The sequence below is a fragment of the Apus apus genome, chromosome 5 (assembly GCF_020740795.1).
Source record: "Apus apus isolate bApuApu2 chromosome 5, bApuApu2.pri.cur, whole genome shotgun sequence".
Lineage (NCBI taxonomy): Eukaryota > Metazoa > Chordata > Aves > Apodiformes > Apodidae > Apus > Apus apus.
This window is the reverse complement of record NC_067286.1, coordinates 16,097,201-16,117,712: the sequence shown is the minus strand read 5'-3', so window position 1 is coordinate 16,117,712 and position 20,512 is coordinate 16,097,201. Positions and strand designations below refer to the sequence as shown.

The 20,512-nt window shown below is 37.7% G+C and overlaps 1 protein-coding gene across 1 annotated transcript in view; it reads right to left on the bottom strand.

The window, feature by feature from the left end:
- Positions 1-2,388: 2,388 nt before the first annotated feature.
- Positions 2,389-20,512, bottom strand: part of TRPM5 (transient receptor potential cation channel subfamily M member 5) — a 40,070-nt gene continuing 21,946 nt past the window's right edge. The window contains exons 14-24 of the mRNA XM_051620421.1: positions 19,047-19,142; positions 16,508-16,766; positions 15,196-15,314; positions 14,525-14,657; positions 11,952-12,126; positions 8,761-8,929; positions 7,929-8,107; positions 6,335-6,467; positions 4,767-4,839; positions 3,690-3,780; positions 2,389-2,614 (exon numbers count right to left, since the gene is read on the bottom strand). Coding sequence (XP_051476381.1) covers positions 2,517-2,614; positions 3,690-3,780; positions 4,767-4,839; positions 6,335-6,467; positions 7,929-8,107; positions 8,761-8,929; positions 11,952-12,126; positions 14,525-14,657; positions 15,196-15,314; positions 16,508-16,766; positions 19,047-19,142 — 1,525 coding nt within the window. The 3' untranslated portion in view covers positions 2,389-2,516. The remainder of the gene's footprint in view (positions 2,615-3,689; positions 3,781-4,766; positions 4,840-6,334; positions 6,468-7,928; positions 8,108-8,760; positions 8,930-11,951; positions 12,127-14,524; positions 14,658-15,195; positions 15,315-16,507; positions 16,767-19,046; positions 19,143-20,512) is intronic.

Genomic DNA, 20,512 nt, shown 5'->3' with positions numbered 1-20,512 from the left:
TTCTCTTGCTGGTATGATATGTGATAATTCTTGGTCTGCGCATGTCTGTGTCCTTTCCAGGTGACGCTGCTTCCACACTGACTCTGTGTGTGGGATTTGGTGGGAATGAGGTATTTATACTACAACTTTCAGTTGTAGCTTGATTTCTTCATCTCTTTGAACTATGCTGATTAATACAGCTGTAGGAGTTTTAACAAATACTCAGTTTGTTTTTATTTGAGAATTGTCTTGAAAATCTTCTGGAATGTTACCCTAAGCTCACCCTCTTATAATTTATCCCTCAAGTCTTATATTTTAGATTCTAAAATTCCTATTTCTAACATTCTTAATAATTTTAGAATATACAGAGAATCACCTCGCAGAATGAATCAATCACCTCATATAATTAATCACATTGTCATGAATGTAAAATATAGTAGTTTTTCACACAATGTTAATAAATTTTATAAATAAGGTTGAAAGATTAAATCCGTTGAAAGTTTATATGATTTGAAACTAAAATTAGTTCAGGTCAGTTTGGACTGACTTTTTTTTTTTGCCAGTATTCTAAATAAACCAACCCCAATGTTAGTATTTATAACCATGAAGTGAAAGACTACATCTCTAGAATTTGTCATTTTTCTTGCTATGCTGTGCTTGCTTAAACAGGTATTTGAGTAGGTTACTTCCTCTGTGGGGGTGTCAGCATCTTATCAACAATTGACTGGTAGACTCAAATAATTTGGGTCTTTGTGTTTGAACAGATGCATAATTTGGCAATAGAAGCAGAAATCAGTGTAAAATGAGTAACATTGCTCTGTCTTCTGAAATTCACCTTTTAATTTTAAAAGCAGAATGTATTTTCTCATGAGTATAGAGCTTGATACACATTCAATAATGAGTCATTGCTAAATCCATTAGTTGTTCCAGAGCATGTGAACAGGACATAACAATTCCAAATAGATTTTGGGTTTCAGTGGATACTTAATCTGCTGATTACAATTTAGATAATAGCTGTTTCAGAAAGGAAGCTGCTGCCAAGAGCAGGGCATGCTGGTTATATGAGATGCGTTATGTCCTAAGAAAAGCTGTAGCTCTGTGAAAACTTACTGGTTTTATAAGTTCTGCTTGCCTAGGGTGAAGAACAGGTAGGAGAGTATCAAAAACTCCAATAACTGTTTTGGGGGTTGCTTAGGTCTGGAGCAGAGTTGTATAAACTGAACAAATGCCTATTTTATGAAGACACCATAACAAGATTCATATCCATTAATAAAATACTAATGTTGGAAAGGTATTTTTATCAGATCTGAGATGTTTTTTTCTTCCTCTGCTAACAGAGAAAGCTTTTGCACAACCTGCATTTGTTGCCTAGAAGCAGTGTTACATGCATGAGGAAATTAAGTTTAGTTGAAGCTTATCAGTGTAAGAAAGGCCACGACCCAATACTTCCCCTTTCTGATACTGTTTATATTATTCCAAATAAATTTCCCTGTAAAGGACAGTAGCAATATTCATTTTATTGGTCTTTAAATACAAAATTCTAATAAAGCCAGCTAACTTTTGTATGCTTAAAATGTACATGCCAGTCTAAGTAATGAAAAAATTCTAGTTTGTAGGACAATTCTTTCTACACATTCTTGCTTTACAGTATGTTTTTGTTTGTTTTTTTCCTGACCTTTGTGAGAGAAAAGTAAAATGAAATGAGAGAAGTGCTTGGGTGTAACTGTGGTGTGGTACAAAAAGGCAAGGTTTCCTTTAATAGCAGCAAGCTGACTAACTGAGCTGGCATTAAAACAAAAGAGCAAGCAGCAGAGGCTGGGGGCTCTGATTGTGAGAGGGTCACCTGCTTTGTGTTTGGAAAGTGACTGCAAGCCACTGTACACTTGAGGACTGTGTGATGAGATTCCAGTTTCTGGGGATAAGTGAGGGGCCCTCAGCAAGAAATACCAGCAGAGGAATACCTCAGAGAAGCCAGTGTGGGTAGTAAAGATAGTGAGTGCAATTGTTTGAGGATTGCAAGAACTCCAGGAACTCTATGGGTTGTAATAGTTCAGTATCCCAGGCCCTTTCCTGTGGAAACTATTTCTTGATTTCCTAAGGAACTCAGAAATGTGAGCTTGCTTTCTCGGCCAAGGAAGTGGCTTGGTTTTGAGTGTGTAAATGATCACCCTTCAAAACAGAGACTCCCTCAAACAGAGCAGTGTGGAACTGAGCAATGGTGATGTTGGATTGAGGGTGTATTATCTGAAGAACAGAAGGCATGTTGAAAATAAAGTGGTAGAGTCATCCTAGAGGATTCTGCGATTTGCAGGGTGGAGTTTTGGAGAAAGGACCAAACAATCAATATATGAGCATGAGGGAAGAAAGCCCAAGAAACTGAAGGAGGAAGACAAAGAAATCCTCAGTAGTGTCAAACATTGACAGTGTTTGGCATAAAGGCTTTGAAGCTGAACCTTAGACTTCCATAAGATTAGGATTTTACTTCTGCAATAGTTCAGTAGGACAAAAGGTTTAATCTGAAGCACTGAGATTAAAATTTAGTTATCAATGTATGTGATGTCAGTCTCGGACTGATCTGCATGCTCTTCTCTTTCCCTTCTTTCTGGCAAAGGCACTTCTGTGTTGGTATTCAAACCTAATAGGATTGTAAAAACCATGTGCTTGTTTAAAAGCTTTAGGACAAGGGGCACCTAATAGTTATTACTTAAAAACTTTAAAATGTTGAAAATAATCAACGGTAAAAAGATTCTGTAGATTCTATTCTGCATTTGCTCAGTAAGTTATAAAAACAGGTTTGTGGTTTTTTTCAGCTATTTAGATTTCTGATTTTTATGTAGTCACAGTATTAAGATGTCTGGGGAACATGCTACAGGATGGTTTTTCCTCACTGGAATGTTGATACTTAAGCAATTTACATATGTGTTTTATAAGCTTTTAACAGAATTAAGTCAAGTTTGAGTTTAGTTCGCCTGAATGATCTGAGGCCTTGTCATGTCATGACTTGCTGAGTTTCCAGCTTATACGTTTTCCTATATAGTATGTGTATATACATACATATATATATATATATATATGTTCAGTCTGATTTTTTGAGAGCTTTTCATGTAATAGATAGTAATAGGTAGATATTGAAATAGATCGTTAAGGAGTGTGTTGGATATCCTGTGGTGGCTGAGAAATAGTCTGTTTCTTTCTCCAATGTTTTAAAAAGTCCCACCAATGAAGCCCTGGGACACGGGACAAGATTCTTAACTGACAGAAATAGTTGCAGCTCAGAAGGCAAATGACCTGTGTTGATTAAAACAAACTAGGAGGCTTGCTCAATTTATTATTTTTTTTCAAATTACTACCATTACCCATATTAAATGGTTTGGTAACACTTTGGTAGTACTATTGCATTGACTCAAGAACCCCCAAGACACAACCCTCTCAAGAAAATAGATACTTATTTACATGCTTAAGTTAGGTGAGCTCATTCTAACTCACACTAAGCAATAGTCCTGTCCACAAACCTTTTAAATATACATTGCAAAAGGTATTCGGTCTGAAGTATGAGTATTCTATTTCTTGTCTATATTCCCATTACCTCTAGATGTACTCCTTTACATCTCCTTAAATGGTTCTTTTTCAATTATTTTTTCTTGCAATTTTTTAAATCAAATTGTTTGGCTGTATTATCGAGCTTTTCCATTATTGTTTTCAATACTTACATTTATAGTTTGGAGCTGGTTGGTTGCTCAAGAGGTTGGTTTTGGTTAAAACCTCTGCCATTGAGGAGATAACAGCTGTACAGTAGCAAATCTACAAAATAGGTAGTGATTTCCACATCAGCTAATGTTTGTAGTACTTGATCCATTCTTAAATTTACAGGAAAAATAATCTAGGCAGCAGACTGAAGCAGCATCAGAGATACTACATTTTTTAAAAAGAAATAGTTGAACTGTCTTGGAGGACAATTCCTATTAAATATCTTCCCTTTTTAAAGTATATTACATTATATCAAGTTGGCACAAACTTGCTAAAGCATTTCTTGTGTGTTCTTGTTGGGTCTGTATTTGGTGTCAACATTGGTCATTAAACACAGCATAACTTTTTCAGGAAGCCATAAAATGGATAAGAAAAGGGAGGTAAACTGCAATGGGAGTATTGAGAAACTTTCAGTCAGGCCAGAATTACACTGGAGTTCTAGGGACAAAGAACACAATTACACTTGTGCTATGTAGCACATGGTAGTGCTGAGCATTTTCAGACTGGTTAAGAAATGTTTGTTTATATTTCAAAGGTTTGTCAGCAAAAGCTCAAGATAGGGTTTCCTTCTATTATTTGTGTTTCACATTTTTATGTTAGACACTTCCCTTTGGGACGTCAGTATCTGGTGTCTAAGAAAATTAGAAAAAAACTTTTGTCCAAGAGATTAGTCTTGGTCAGATCAAACAGAATGCGGGTATTTTCAGTCAGTTTAAAGAAAGAAAAGGTTTGGTGACAGAAGAGAATGGAGGCAGGAAGATGAAGTGTTTCCTTCTGGAACCATTCTTAATGAAGGAATTAAATACTTCTCAGGTAGACTAGCAAAGAGAGCAAGAAATGTTGTGCTCCTCTTTCTACCAGAGGCGAGAAACATTTCTTTGGGTATGTATATTGCCAGAGGAAACAATAAGTGAAACCATAATACAGATCTGTTTCTTCTTCCTTATAGCCCTAAATAGGGTTTGCCAAACCACTATGAAATGATAGAAACGTAGTAAAATCCTAAAGCTGATATAAATGCTTCTAAAAATATTACTTACCTGAGTTTCCATAACTTTAAACCGCTTTTCTTGTTCTTTCAATCCACAAAAATATTTCGACAAATTATCCAGCCTATGGAAACAAAAGAGACATGCTGAGCAAAAAGGGAGAGGCCTCAGAAGAAATCCTAAAACACAAAACCCACATCATTTCCTAGAGCCATGACACCTCACTGGCAATTCTGTTCTGCTGACATAACCCAAAGTCCCCTGAAAGTGTTGTCCTTTTGAGGTGTTTCTGCAAGTATTTATTGAACAGCATTTCTGAGACACTCTCATGCACCTGTTGCCCAGGGACCAATTATAAACAGCCACAGGTTACAGCAGCTGATCATCTTCTGGTGAAGGCCACTTAGCCCTGGCTGCTGTCGAAATCAAGGCCAGCAGAAAGGAGCCTTAGGCCCAACTGTCTCCAGTGACTTATGTCCCACTTGCATCAAATACAAACTGATTCTGATGTGAGAACTGAGGCCACAATATTTGTTCCATCAACACAGGGGAGATAAGTCACTTAAAATTTATACAAGGTTTCATTTTCATGAACTAGTTTGACATTTAAATCCCTTTTTCCATGGAGTCCAAAGGGACTGTGTAGAGAACTTCCATATAGTGATATAGTGCCCCCAGATCATATTGCCCACATGCTTTCTTCATCCTTCTGCATCCTTCATGCTCCTTATTCTTAGCATCTGATTCCCCATAGGCTCCTCAAATCCCTCTCTGCTTTACCATAACTACTATTTCAAAGTTTCCTTCTAACAGGTTACATTCCATTCGTGTCAATATGGAAAAGCTGCTGCTTTTTTTGGACTAAAGCATTTTGTGATTGGTTCAGTGCAAAGCTCAAAGTATCCCTTTCCAAAAGGGATCCCACAGGAAAGGCATGGAGCTGTTGGAGAGTGTCCAGAGAAAGGCCACCAAGATGATCAGAGGCTTGGAGCACCTCTGCTATGAAGACAGGCTGAGAGAGCTGGGGTTGTTCAGCCTGGAGAAGGGAAGGCTCTGGGGAGACCTTACAGCAGCCTTCCAGTACCTGAAGGGCCTACAGGAAAGCTGGGGAGGGGCTTTTCTTCAGAGAGGGCAGTGATAGGACAAGGGGTAATGGTTTTAAACTGAAAGACAGGAGATTTAGGTTAGACATCACAAAAAAATTCTTCACTTCCAATCTTAACCATTCTATGAATCTATGAAACTCCTGTTCAAAAGTCTAAGACATTCAAAAGGCTAACTCAGAAGTCTAAGCTGTATTCCTACAAGGGATGGAAGCACATGCACTACAGGATAGCAAAGGAACTATTCTTCCACCATTTCTTCATGAGCATGAGTTTCATTGAGCTTGACTGCAGATTTGTCTGGAGCTTACAAGTCTGTAATTGTACATGCTTCAAGAGTGCCAAAACCTCTTATAATATAGTGATGCTGGCTTTTCACATGTTTTTATGGACTGCTTATTTCTTAACCTCATAGCAGTTTAACTCTCCATATCAGCTTTACAAGCACCTGAATGTTTATCTCATTCAAAGCTGAAGATTTGCAAGGTACATTTATTATGGGTCAGAATAACATACTTATTAGAGGTGGCCTTCAGCCTTTCTTCATTGCTTTCTTTCCTTTCTTGTTCAAGATGTACAAGATAATTTTCTTTTTGCACAAGTTCCCATGTTATAATATTCTGATCTAGGCCAACTGGAAGATCTCTTTCTGCAGGCGAAAAAAAAGGAAGAAATTATGAATTAGATTTTACTCCTTTTTCTCTTACACTAGTATTGGAAGGCTGCAACACTAACAAGAAATCAAGTCTTGCTTTTGCAAGCATTTGGTCACTGCAGGAGAGTCATGTTATGAAAATGCAGAGTAAAACAGGTATTTTCTACTTTTTGTTCACCAGGACCCCAAGGTCCTTCTCCATCTGGTCACTTTCTAACAGGTCAAGTCCTAATCTGTATTGGTGCATGGTGTTTTTTCTCCCCAAGTGCAGGACTCTACACTCAACTCTAGTTGAACCTCATTAGGTTCATCTCTGTCCAGCTCTCCAGTCTGTCTAGATCTTGCTGAATGGCTGCACAGCCTTCAGGTGTATCAGCCAGTCCTCCTAGCTTGCTGAGGATACACTCCATCCCCTCATCCAGGTCATTGATGAAGATGTTGTATAAGACCAGTACTGACCTCTGGGGAACACCACTAGTCACAGGTCTCCAACTGGACTCCTTATGCCTTTAAGTGTAAAGCCTGTTGTTCTTGTCAAGTATCCCAGCCAACAACTGACCTCAATTTCATAGATGTATTTTCAATGTAACATAAGTTACATCTTCCTAAAGACTGGTAAAAGGGCACACTGGCTGCTTTCTCCAAACACTATTAAATCTATAACCTGGCCAGTCAGGCACTTGCTTTGCTAGGGGATAAAAGTGTTCAGATTTTTTGTTTTAGTTGGGTTTTTTTGTTGTTGTTGTTTGGGGTTTTTATAGGAATCTTCATCCATATGCTTTGATAGCCAGAAGGAGTGTGTCTGAGAGGGAGCTTAGTCAAAGGGCTTTGAAATGGGCTCCTAAGCCTATTATCAGCTCACACATGAGGAATAAACAAGGCTTACTATCAGACACTATTAAACTAGATGGGCTAAGTTTGCCATCACTATAGAAAGCCTCCAAATGCCTTCTGTGATTAGCTGAAATTCGTCTGTCTTTTTAATTAAAACTTTGAAGGGACCACCATTTCTCTAAGTGTGCTTGCTCACTCTCCATGTCTTTGTATTGGGAAATTCCGCTGATCCTAGTAGAATTTTAGACTTGGTATATGTTTGTAGGGTTGTCTGTACTTAATAATTACTAAAATTCAGAGCAAGTGACATAACTATTTGTTATTCATTAAACCTATCCATTGTTATCTCTTCAGAAATCAAATCCCTTTAACCAGATTTATATCAACACCTTTGTTTTAATAACTGTGATGCATAAAGAAATGCATGATGGGAAACTGTTTATAGTACAGGATCCATTGGAAGCTTTAATTTTTCATTTATGCTCTCCTGGCAGTCTTTGTTAAAAATAAATGGTGACTCTTGGCCTAAGGAAATCTTAATTTCTCTTCAGTTTTGCCCATGCAGCATGTCCCAAGAGAGTATCAGGGTCTCCAGTTACAAGATGTGTGTTAATAACTCACCCAGATGTTCTTTTTTATGTTCCATTTTGTTGAAGATCCTTCTGAGCACCAGAGATACATGGTTGATAATGATAAATGGTGGTGCCAAGGCCGGCCGGCTGTGGTATTCAACAATCAGGTTGTAGCGCTGAATTTTCCAGAAAATGTCTGCATTGCCCTGAACAACTTGAAAAGTGTAACTGTAGGTGGGGGGGGGGGAAAAGTATGTAACTGGTTTTACCTTAACAAACTATAGCTTATTGTTACAAAATTTAGTTCCACATTTACTTTAAAAAAAGAACAGGAAGTTTGCCATGTAGTGTTAATCTAAAATTTGTGCAAATTCTTACATATTAAAATAGTTGCAGTTGCAGTCTTCAAATATTAAAACATACATTAGTTTGTTGTGTTTTTTTTTTTTAAAGGTATTTCCACTTCACTCAGGCAAGATCAGCAAACATGCCTCATCAATTCTTCTACTAAATGAGTCATTATGAGCTGTGTTGACATCAAGCATTTCCCCTCTGTGCAGATTATCCGCTGTTAAGTCTGCCAAATTTACAGCTGCTTTGCACCTGCAGATTTGTGCTGCAGCACAGCCAGGGACTCTTGTGTACATGTTTAATTGAATTTTTAGCAGTAAAAGAGGACTCTTTTCTTCTTGGCTTTAATGTGGCAGAAGAAAGGATTATGAGCAGTTCTGAGCTATGTGATCACAGAAGCCTACCTATCAATCCCCAGATAATATTCACAAGGAAAACAGTGTACTCCAAAATGAATGTGATGTAGTGAATGTGGGTATTCAGTTAAAACTTTGCAGCCTCCAAGCTGGTATTACTGAAATTGCTCTTACCTGAACATAGCAATCAGGAGATTCATAAGGAGAACATTTGTGACTAGTAGGAAGATGACCAGCAGAAGTATGACAAGCCAGTTGGCATAGCTGTTAGGACATGATGGCAAGTTCTCCTGCAGAACCTGCAGTGGATCTAATGTACAGTTCCTGGGGTACATTCTTGATGCTGCAAAGGAAGAACAGAGAAATAAAATAATTGATTTTTACAAATCCTGCTGCTATACTGATTTCTTTGAGTGGTGACAAAAGCTTTGCATTTTGGTGAGCAAAATCTTTGACTTTCAACAAAGGATAGCAAGAATTACAAATTTCTCCTGAGGTTTGAAGTGCTGCATTTCATAGTTATTTCAGTGCAAATAAAGACCGAATTAGTATCTCCAAATGTGTCTTTTTTTAAGAACTAGTGACATGGATGTATGTGTATATTTAGTACCTTTACTGTTAGGATACAAATCAAGGACAATGATTGCTAAAATGAGATTTAATCTTGGCTGCATATAAATAACAGCATAAGTTCTGAGTATTTTACAGTCATTAAAAGCTTAAACCCAATATTGTGGTAGTATTTTTGTATTGCCTTTGTTGACTATTAGCAGGACTATAAATACAAGACTCTCTTAACACTAAAAGGCCAGTTCTTTGCTTGAGCTACTGGGCTAATTCTTGCAGTTGGAAGATCATTTTTGTGAACTAATATAAAATGTCTTTAATTTGGTGAAAATGTAATCATGCCATGTACATGAAGAGACATTGCTTTAATGTTCAAGAGAGTTGCAACCCTAGGACAATGCAGACCTCCACAACTTGACTGCTCATTAAGTGACAAGATGGTTGTCACAAATGGCATTTTAATAACATTCAGCAAATGGGAGTTGTACTGAAAAGGCTGTATCCTTTTTAGACTAGTTTTGAGGTCCTGAAGTCCTACTTTTGAGTACTTAGGAATTGTGTTCTCCCACATACTTGTCTTCACAGTCTTCATGCTGGTACATGTGTTAGAGGGGAAAATGCAGTAAAAGCTGGGAATGGGGTTCCTCATTCTAAATTTAAACTACTTTGTACATCTGAGCCTGCAGTCGAGGTTATCAAGAATGGTTCTATTGCACCAGACCAGAGGTCTGGCCCTGTATCCTGTCTCCAGCTATGAACTAAGTCCACAAATGTGAAGTAGAATAATGATACTTACTAGTTTATTCTCCATTTTTTTACTAGTAATTCTTTTCCCCACTGCCACAGATAACCTCACCATCATGTTCTCTATAGTATACAGTTCTATCAAAGCTCACCACAGCTGGGACTGCTTTCACCAGTTGAATTGCCTTAAACTTAACTACACTGAATCTTAAATGATGATTTAGCATGTAGGGTCCTATGCAACTCTTAGGTGTTAGCTTTACTGTCTACTACCCAGTAATGAAGTTTTATCAGCAAATTTCGTTGTGCTCATTACCCATTTCCTTTTCTGTATGCTTTATAAAGATGTTGAGCAGAATAAGCCCCAGAGGGCCCCAGGACAAATTATTCCCTTCTGGAAGTTGCCTGTATAGTTAATTCTTTTTTCCTCTGTCTTTTATCCAGTTATTTATCCAGGTGAAGACATCCTTTGGAGTCTCAATGAAGTGAAACACACATTTCTAGGGAATGCAACACGTGGTTATTTCCAAACGAGATTATTCTTTTTCCAGAAACACTTGTTTCTCTTCAATTACTTTGAGGGAAATAAGAATGACTTGTTGTGCTGTGCATGCTTACATCAATGATGATTAAAGTTAAGTGAGATAAATCACAGCCATGCTCTCTTGCCTCATTCAGGCTTTTCAGTTTTCTAAGACATATGCTGCTTCTTATTAAGCAAAGTGAACATGAAAGAATGCTTACTAGCTTGCTTCTGTCTGTGGGATTTTTTTTTGTTCCGTCTATATTACCTCATGTTTAACTTGTACTTTAATATTGCCACTGACATTTAGCACTGTTGCTCTAGCTAAATGCAGTGGCATTACTTCAGACTTCTTTGGGAGATGACTTGTTCTGTACTTTATCTGCAAATCCATCAGAAATGTTGCTTTGAGCCTTTATGTCTTAAGTATTTCCATGTTTTGTGATTATTTTTATGTTGCCTTGTTTGAAATGTTGCACATATGCAATTACTAGCTTTATTTGATTTGGGCAGCTTTACCTCCAGTCAACAAATGCTCTAGAGGAATATTTATTCTAAAACATAAGTGTTTGCTTATGGGCAGAACTGTACTGCAGTAACACTGTCATGTTAAACTACTGCCAAAATGTATGGAGGTGCTATTATATCAGTTTACCCAGGGTTATCTGAGTCTAGATTAAACAGAATGGAAATGATTAAAGTGAAAATAGGTATGGCAGCCTTTAAAACTGCAAATCCTTGTGTGAATATTTCAGACAGCTTATCTAAATAGGGTCGACCCTTTTGCTGCAATGTAATTCCTCACTGCACAACATCTCTTCGCAATTACACGATTTATATCATAGTAATGTGAAAGCTTTGGCCTGCAGGACTAATATGAAAAAAAAATAATCATAGAATCATTAAGGTTGGAAGGGACCTTAAAGATCAACTAGTTCCAACCCCCCCTGCCATGAGCAGGGAACCCTACCACTAGATCAGGTTGCACAAAACCTCATCCAACCTGACCTTAAAATCCTCCAGGGATGGGGCATCCACAGCCTCCCTAGGCAACCCATTCCAGTTTCTCACTACCCTTGTAGAGAAGAATTTCTTCCTAATATCTAACCTAAATCTCCCCTCTCGCAGTTTAAAACCATTACCCCTTCTCCTGTCTCTAACTTTTCTGATGAAAAGCCCCTCCCCAGCTTTCCTGTAGGCCCTTTCAAGTACTGGAAGGCTGCTGTAAGCTCTCCCGAGAGCCTTCTCTTCTCCAGGCTGAACAGCCCCAACTCTCTCAGCCTGTCTTCATAGCAGAGGTGCTCCAGGCCTTTAATCATATTGCTGGCCCTTCTCTGGACCCTCTCCAACAAGTCTATATCTTTCTTGTGCTGAGGGCACCAGAAAATAAAAAAATATATATACAATACAATAATTAATTAAAATAATTATTAAAAACAAACAAAATACAAGACTGTGAAATAATTCCATGCTGTAATCAGAATTGTGCATTCAAAAATAGCCAAGTTAGGGGTAAAAGAAATTTTCTCACTGTCTATTTCATCCAGTGGAATCTGGCCAAATATCTGAAGGTAGGGACGATAAAACACTCTTCTGAATATCCATTCCACTCGGCTGTCATTGGGATGGAGCAGAGCTTGAGTTGTGACACCGTAGGCAATGAGCCACACAGTCAAGAAAAACAGAAAGAAGAAAACATCCTTCATCTAGAAAAGAGAGGGAGAGGAGAAAAGGAGGAGAGGTGACTCTCACAGCATAGTCCAAGAACAGTAGTCTTTCTATATGAAAGTGGCTCAAATAATTCTAATTCCTTACAAGCTTGTTTAGGTGGTGGAATAGGATACAGTTCCATGCACAGAATTCCACTCTTGACCTTGCTGTTATATTGTTCTTGGCCTGTAACCAGCATTTTTCTTTGATAGCTCGTTTAGAAAAAGGCATGTTTTAAATTAAAACCTTGGTTTTCAATCATCTAGCATTTACAAATGAAACACATTTTACTTTTAAAGTGAAAGTCATGAGACCTTTTCAATGCAGATTTACTGTGAGATCTCACAGTACCATTGACCACTTTACTGTGAATGACAAGAGTTCTGCTGCAGCAGTGGATTCTGGTAACAAACAGTGGTCATTGATGAAAACTGAACCACTGGCACAGCAGCCATGGAAGGCTGAAAGGATCAGGTGGCTTCTGTCTTAGGTTTTCAAGCTAAGTAATGCATCTGAGGGATTGTTTTCAGGACTTCCTGCTTTTAAACATTCTGTTTCTCTACAGAAGCAGAAGTAACTGAATCCTGAAGCACTTATTTAAAAAAAAAAAAAAAAAAATCTAATATGTATTTCAAGTGCAATATTTTTTCCCTGGTGGAAGGGATGCACTTAATCCTCTTTCCATCTAATCTGACAGAGTTCATTAGGGACTGTAGATTCATTTCTATTAGATGATTGGATTGTGTAGTTAGCCAAAAGCAGCCATTTCAGACCTCCAGGAGGTTACTTGGAGTTCTGTTAACAAATACAGTATCTGAGCCATGCAGGCCATAATTGATGTCTCTCTGACTTTTTTCCATTCTATTTTGTTTTCTGGATGATTTCAAATTTAGCAGTGCTTCAGAACTGTAATGGTGTCATAGTTAAGAGAGAGCAGTGGCAAGTCTGGATATATTTTTCCACAATTTGCAGTCTCAGTGAATGGGCATGTTCTGGCACTGAACTGCCATTTTAGCCGCTACTTGTTTCAGCAATTCTGTAGCAAGGTTAAAAAGGAGAAAGCCAATGAGAGACAATCATGGATTGCTTCTCCCTTTATGGGAAATTATCTTGCTTAAACCCACTTGATGAATCTTTCAAGAAGCTATCATTGACCGAAGTAACTTTCACAGTTCTTTCATTGCCACATTTCCTTTTGTTTCCTTCTTTCAGGGTTCCACATTGAACTACCAAAGCTGAGGCATTGTCTTGGCTTGGATGGGGAGAAGATGAAAGGTCCCGTTTTAGGGTTTTGTCTAGGCTGCTGTTCATACTCTTACTTGCTTCTTTTTAATCTGTGTGTTATCTCATATGACTTCAGATGCCAACATAACAGACACATCACCACATTTGCTCAGGGCTCTGCAGCACGGATGGGTTAGGAGCTGCAGATCTGACCTGTTCTCTTACAGTAGAAGTCTGCTAGTGCTGTGAGCTAGATAATGTTCAAGAACAAATATTTATTTGCCATTTACCCTTTTGCTACTCCAAGCAAATGTCATGTTAGAGTTCTAGTTATTGCATTTGTAGACAAATCCAAATAGCTTGGTAGTTATGTTTATTCAATGTATAGGCTTGTTTAGACTGTAGGGCTTTTACTGAGCTCTGCTGTTAGTCACAAATCAAATATTTGTAGACTCTATAATAGTACTTGCAATTAGATGAACTTATATTAATCAGTTACCATGAGCTAATTGGCCTAGAGAATTAACATGCCTAAATAGAAAGCTACTTCACCATACCAATGCATACCCAAGCACAGGAACTGTAGTCCTAATGCCTCATTTCCTGCAGGAGAGTGGTAATAAATTAAAATATTTTATCAACAGCTCACAAAGTACTACTAAGTTTTCATTGTAACTTGGAGCTACAAAGTACAAGTACGAATAACTCCTGTGGGAAACTTGCAACTATCCTTTTTAACAGATTTTTTTTTCACACTTCTTGCAAATAAAACAATCAGTCTCCCCAAGCAGAGCAGCGTCATTCAGTAAATGCCCTGCCCTTCTGTAAATGGCCTGTTTTCTGTCTCAGGTTGTGCCCTGAATATGAAGAGCTTATCAAGTAGGAGGAACAGTAGTAAGTCAGATATTCCACTCCTCATGTGCCAGATCTGAGGATAAATTATTAGGAAAGGTACAAGGATTAGTAAACTGGGACCAACTTACTACACTACAGAGGTCTTGGGGAGGATCTCTTTCAAACTTACTGCATCTAATACAATAAATAAGGGAATACATGAAAAATGACATGCCTTAAAAAATTAGGTTATAAACGGATTTCCTTTGTAAAGAGAAGATTTCCTACTCTCCATTTTTTAGAAAGCACAAGTATTTATCTAAGAGAGACACTTACCATCCTTTCCACAATTATGATCTTTGGTCCAAGTTGTTTGTGAACTGCAAAAATATGCATAAGTCTAAGTGTAAACACCATAAAATCAATGGCAAGTATTGTACGGCCAGCTTGAAAAGTTGAGTTCAGCATCCTGCAGAGCACATTAAATGAAATATCAGATCTCAGCAAGTGCTGCTAAGAAGTATTTTCTCAAATATTATACTCAGTTTCCTGATACAGCCTAATGAGGAAAAGGCAGGTGCTTCAGGGTTAGATAAGTCTGTAAGACAAATGTAATATAATGTCTGTAAAATGATGAGAAATAGCCAAAAGGTGGAGGGACACTGTATTCTTTGTCTTGGCAGCAATGACATTTATTTAAATTTAAAAATAATACTTTTTAAAAAGATAAAATCCATCGACTACCCATGATTGCCAAAACCAAACAAGCAAACAAAAGCAAAGCTTTTCTGTACATGTGTTTGAATACAATATGTCTTTTTGTGGTGTCCAGAGCAACGTCTATGATTCCACAGAATTTGAGTGGCTTTTATTGCAGAAACATGTCTCAGAGCTTGTAAAAGTAAATGTCAGAGCTTGTCCTCATGTGCACATGAGACTTTCCTTTCAGTTGCAATACATAGCCCTTGCTCCTGATGCTGAGCACATCACATGGAACAGATATATACCTGCAGGTCACCCCAATTATGAAGAGGAAGATGGTCACCATATCACATTTATTCCAGTTATCCTCCACATACAATTTAAATTTTTTCATTAAATTTGTGTCTTCATCTGTATAGAAACTCTGAAAAATAGGAATAATCATTGGTATATATCTGTTTCTTGTTTCACTATTTCATTATGACTGAGTTTTAACATAATACCTGTTTCCTTCTTCATTGCAAAGAGCAAAACAACTTCCTAGTGTCACAGGGGAAAAAAAAAAGCTTGAAAACATAAGCTTGGTTAACTGGTTTAAAACAAAAATGTTAGATCGAAAAGAAAAAAAAAAATCAAATTTTTATTCTTGTGATATTAGACTTGAGAATTTTTGAGGCCTGATTGAAGGTTTTGTCAGCATTTGGGCTGTTAAACAATAAAACAACTTCCAGTCAAAGTTCAGTTTCTAGGTGCTGCCTGTCTAAACTGCATCAACAGATCTGGTGGTTGAATTGTCAGTGAGTGCACATTTGATTATCTAGGGAAGAGTTGGATTTCTTAAATAGGTTTTAGCCTGGCACTCTTCATATTTTACAGGTGTAATGTTCTTTGATCCAAGTATTTTCCATGTCTTCCTCTGGTTATGACCTTGCTGCATAATTTCAAATAAATTATAACAAGTTGGGATCCCCTTCACTGGTAACTGGGAGAGTAACGAAGAACTTTGGGTTATTGTTTTTTGTTTGTTTTGGTTTGTTGTTGTTGTTTTTTTTTAAAGGAAATAAAAAAGATCTGCTAATGTTTTGAATTGAGAAGTATTTTAGGAAAAACACAAATAATCTGAATTAATTTACTTGGTTGTTGGTTGTTTTCTGTTGTTTTTTGTTGTGGTGGTTTTTTCATTTGGTTTTTTGTGTGTTGGGTTTTTTTAAGTGATCTCCAGTGTGGAAGAATCACTTAAAATTCTGTAGATGTAGATTTGTCTGCTATATTTCCAGATGTTGACTATAACTGAAGGACCTAGTTCTGGAGAGTGAAATCAGGGAGATATTTTGCAAAGTGAAGGACACCTGAATCTTGGTAGCCCACTTGGCTACAGCTGGAGCAGGATGGAAAAACAAGCCTGGAGCTACAGGTTTACATGGTGGAGGAAGAGGTTGCTTTGGGAGAGAGAGGCAAAGTGTTTTGGATAAGGTGGGTTCTGTATGGCTCCTCTGTACAGAACTGCACCTGCCACTTGGAACTTCGAAGCTTGTACAGTTCTACAAATTGTAAATCTGTTCAAAATATTGCCTCAGGTTTTACTGTATTATTACTAAGATGTTGTAGGTTACTGACCTGTCGGATTTCTTCCAAGACCAGGGTAAAAACCCAGAAGTAAAGTATAATTTCTTTAGCAGATGGACCCTCGGGTGGAGGTGGTTTAAAGTCCAGTAACAGGACATAAGTAAATAGAAACAGAAAAGCAAAGTACATTATAACATTCCCTGTAAATACAGTTACAGGGGCACTCCAGAATTTTCTCCACCGAGTAAACATGAATGTCGCCCACGCTGTGTTTTCAGAAGGGTTCTGCTTTTCTAATTTACAATTTCCTCTGCAAAACAAAAATAATATAGGCTTGGTGATGAGTTCCTAAAATTAGTCCATGGGAATAGGATCCGGTTTATTCTATATAAAGCTTCTTGTAAGATAGTAACAAGCAAACACTGCAAATGGCAAGGAAGAAGGCTGTAAAAGTCAGAGCAATCACATTATCATAGCAGGAATATTTCAAGTCAAAAAGAAGGTTTTGGAAAGAAAGTCAGCGTCACAGGGTGGTTGGGGTTGGACTGGACCTCTGGAGATCATCTAGTCCAACCCCCTTGCTACAGCAGGGTCACACAGAATGGCGTCTAGATGGGTTTTGAATGTCTCCAGAGAAGAAACTCCACAACCCCTCTGTGCAGCCTGTTCCAATGCTCTGTTACCCTCCCAGTAAACAAGTTTTCCTTATATTTAACTTGAACCTCCTGTGCTCCAGCTTGTGCCCATTGCCCCTTGCCCTGTCACTGGACACCATCAGACTTAAACACAAATTCTTGTTATTTCAGTTTTGTTGTATTAATTCGAAATGTAACTTCATTGTATTCTTGCATGTACTACAGACACTGCAAATCTCCAAGGAGAGGGGGAAGTGGGCTAATTGCTCTTTGTCATCCTAAATAGGAAAGAAAAGCAAATGGCCAACATAGTTTGAAAGTCAGTTCTTAACCATTTTGGCTTGCAGAAATAGGCAGAAGTTCCTGTTGCTGTTGTGACAATTCCTCTTTTTGACCTAGCCTCAAAAGTGCTGGATCATACTAAGCATGTGTTTCTTGACTGTCCTTGCTGAAGTCTGAGTGAACTACTGAAGGAATATTTTAGTCCTTTTCTTAACTGTAAGCCCTGGCATTTTGCCATTTATTATTAAATTAGAGTAAACTGGAGAAAAGTAATATAGAAGCCTTTTAGAAAAAAATTGACCTCATAAGTTATTTATTAAGGTAGTCTCTGACTATTGTGGAATTATGCAAGTACTTTGGTAACTGAGGGGAAATTTGACCTGTACATCTACAGTTGTTTTTGCTGTGTTTTGGAACATGAAGTGCTATCTAATGGCATTTGAAATTATCCTGTACAGAAAATGCAAGTTCCCTGTATTTGATAGCAACCTGATCTTAGCGTGAGGTTTTGTTTCCACATAAATTGCTCTCCTGGGTAAGCTAAGGATGTCATTAGATCTTTAATTTTGTGATTCTGACTCTGAGAGGTGTGATCTCTACTGAGGGGTGGGTGCATTAGGGTATGCTTTCCATTTCACCTCACAGAAAATAAACGACTCTTCAGTGGTTTTTAATTTTCCCTGATATTCTTGCTAATTATTTAAAACATTTTTTACATGGAAAAGTTTCTACTTGCAGCCAGTCTAATGATTTTCTCCAGTATACCAGCAGCTAAATGCCAGAGGTAAAAATAGAGCCAAATTACTGTGAGCTGGTCTAGCACTTTATACTGCAGATGAAGCTTCTTCACTTCTGTTGCTCACATATTTCTGAAGTTCTCTTTAAATAATTGAAATGCACATGCTTACTAAAGGTTGCTATTTAGCTATTAAGAGGACTTTGTGCTACACAAAATTCTTCTATCCTGACTTAAGTCCTTGTATCCTCCCAGGTTTTGGTGATGAGTGTGTGGTAGAGGTATAGGGGGGGATTCAGAAGTTCTGAATCGCAGAATTATGAATCACCAGGAGCAACTGACAAAATCTTTGTGCTTAGTTACCCATTTGTGTAATGCTCCCTCTAATTTAGAAGTTTGTTGTCATACTTCAGGCCCAGCTTCTAAAATGTAAATGAAGGGCTCTAGTATTAGTGGGAAGCTGACTTAATATAAAATGTGTAGATACTGATTGTTGCAAGTACTTCTCTTGTGGCCTTTGCAGGCAAGTATCTAGCGATGCACTCAAATCATGTAAGGTTTTGCTGAAAATCATTTCTGCTCAGCTCAGTAATCTGATAGGGGGCTTAGCTTTTAAATCCAATGCGTATCAGCCGTCACGAGCTGAGGGGGATCTCAAGAAATGCTTTATGATTCCCCTGGTATTAAGCAGATTCCTTATTCTGTAGAAATTACCGTCTGAGACCAAGTAAAGTTGTGTCTCCTTAAAACAGTGATATATCCCTATTTTCTATATTCCATTTAGAAAGCAACTACAGCAGTAATCAAAGGGCACAACACTTTCTAAGGAGCAATGACTTTCTTAGTCCTTCAGCTTCTCCTTAGATCATTACTAGGTCACTAATCAGAAAAGTGTTTTTTTCACAAAAGTTATATTAACTAATGGTTTTAAACTTACCTGTCTTCTTCCTTGGAAAAAAAGAGAGTTCTCTCTGCATCAAAACTCTCCAGTTCTCTAAATGGCTCTGGGTCATTCTTTGATTGTTTTTCCTTACTGTAAGGAAATAAACTCATTAGTTGAAAGATGATGCTTAGCAATTTTTCACTACTAAATTGGCATTCATGGAGAACTGCTAGCATGTACTTATCTTGGACTTGCTCCACTGAGAAGCTATCAAATAATTCATAATCCTTACCTGTGCTAATTCTGCTTATTTGTAAGGCAAAGGCTGAAGTCACTTGAGAAGTGATAATTGGCATGCTTCACAAAAATGGAGCAGACACTCCATTTCCTCAAATTTCTTAGAATTTGAGGAGAAATAAACCTGTCAGTCAGTCCTAGAAGACAATTCCCCAGTGCTCCATTCCTGGTTACTCTTAGTAGCAATTAAGAGAGGAAATGCCTCAAGCAGTAGGGAACATGGTGTCAACTCTTGCACTTCCAGGGAGAAGAGGCAAAAAATGTCCTCAAGAGAACAAATTTGGAAAGGCTTCATTTGATTAGGAATCATAATTTAAACCGTTCCATGAAAACTTTGCCAAAATGTCACATTAAATTACTTGAATTTGTGAATCTGGCAGTCACTATGACAAGAAATCTTAAGTTATACTGTCAGGAAGTCTTAAGTCAGCAGTGGCAAACAAGTTTTCCTCTTGCTTTTTAAGTAGTTTAACTGTTAAAGGAACATGTATTTTGTAAAAGAATGTAATTCCATAAAGCAAATTCTGATTATTTGTACGTGATTCTCACAGTAGTAGGAGGTCTTAGTAAGTTTCAGTTTGTGGATTCTTACTACTGCCTGAGCACCTTGTTTGCCTCTTCTTAATTTTCTGTTGTGAGGGGTTTTTTGTTTGTTTTGGGTTTGGCTTTTTTAAAGAAAGCCTAAGATTCTAGCCTTCACTGACAAAAAGCTGAACTCCAAAGCTATGTCTGCAGAAGACTAACAAAGAGATCTCATTAGACATTGAATTGGAAAATCTTAATTGCTTTCATGTCAGTCCTGCTTTTAAGCTTGACTTAATGCTACCAGGGCTTGTGGCTGATAATACTCCTTTGTGACAGCTGTTTTCCTTGATAAGATAAAAGGCTTGTGGCTCATAATAGTGCTTTGTGATGGCTCTTTTTCTAGGTAAGATACTGACATTTGAAGCAAACATGTCTAAATCTAGAAATAGATGGTGCTATACTGGAGATATTGTACATGTTACTGCATAGAATCTGGAGCTGACAGAATTCCAACAGGTTTTTCTGTGGACTGTACAAAATAGAAGTGATCTATGTCAAACCATGGCATTGATCTTTTAAGTATTAGAATAGGCACTAGCACAGGGCACACAGATCACTCAGTCCCATATAAAACTGATTTGGTTAATAGTGGTGCAGTCCCTCTATTGACATTCTGAGGTGATTCTACTGTTTTTACC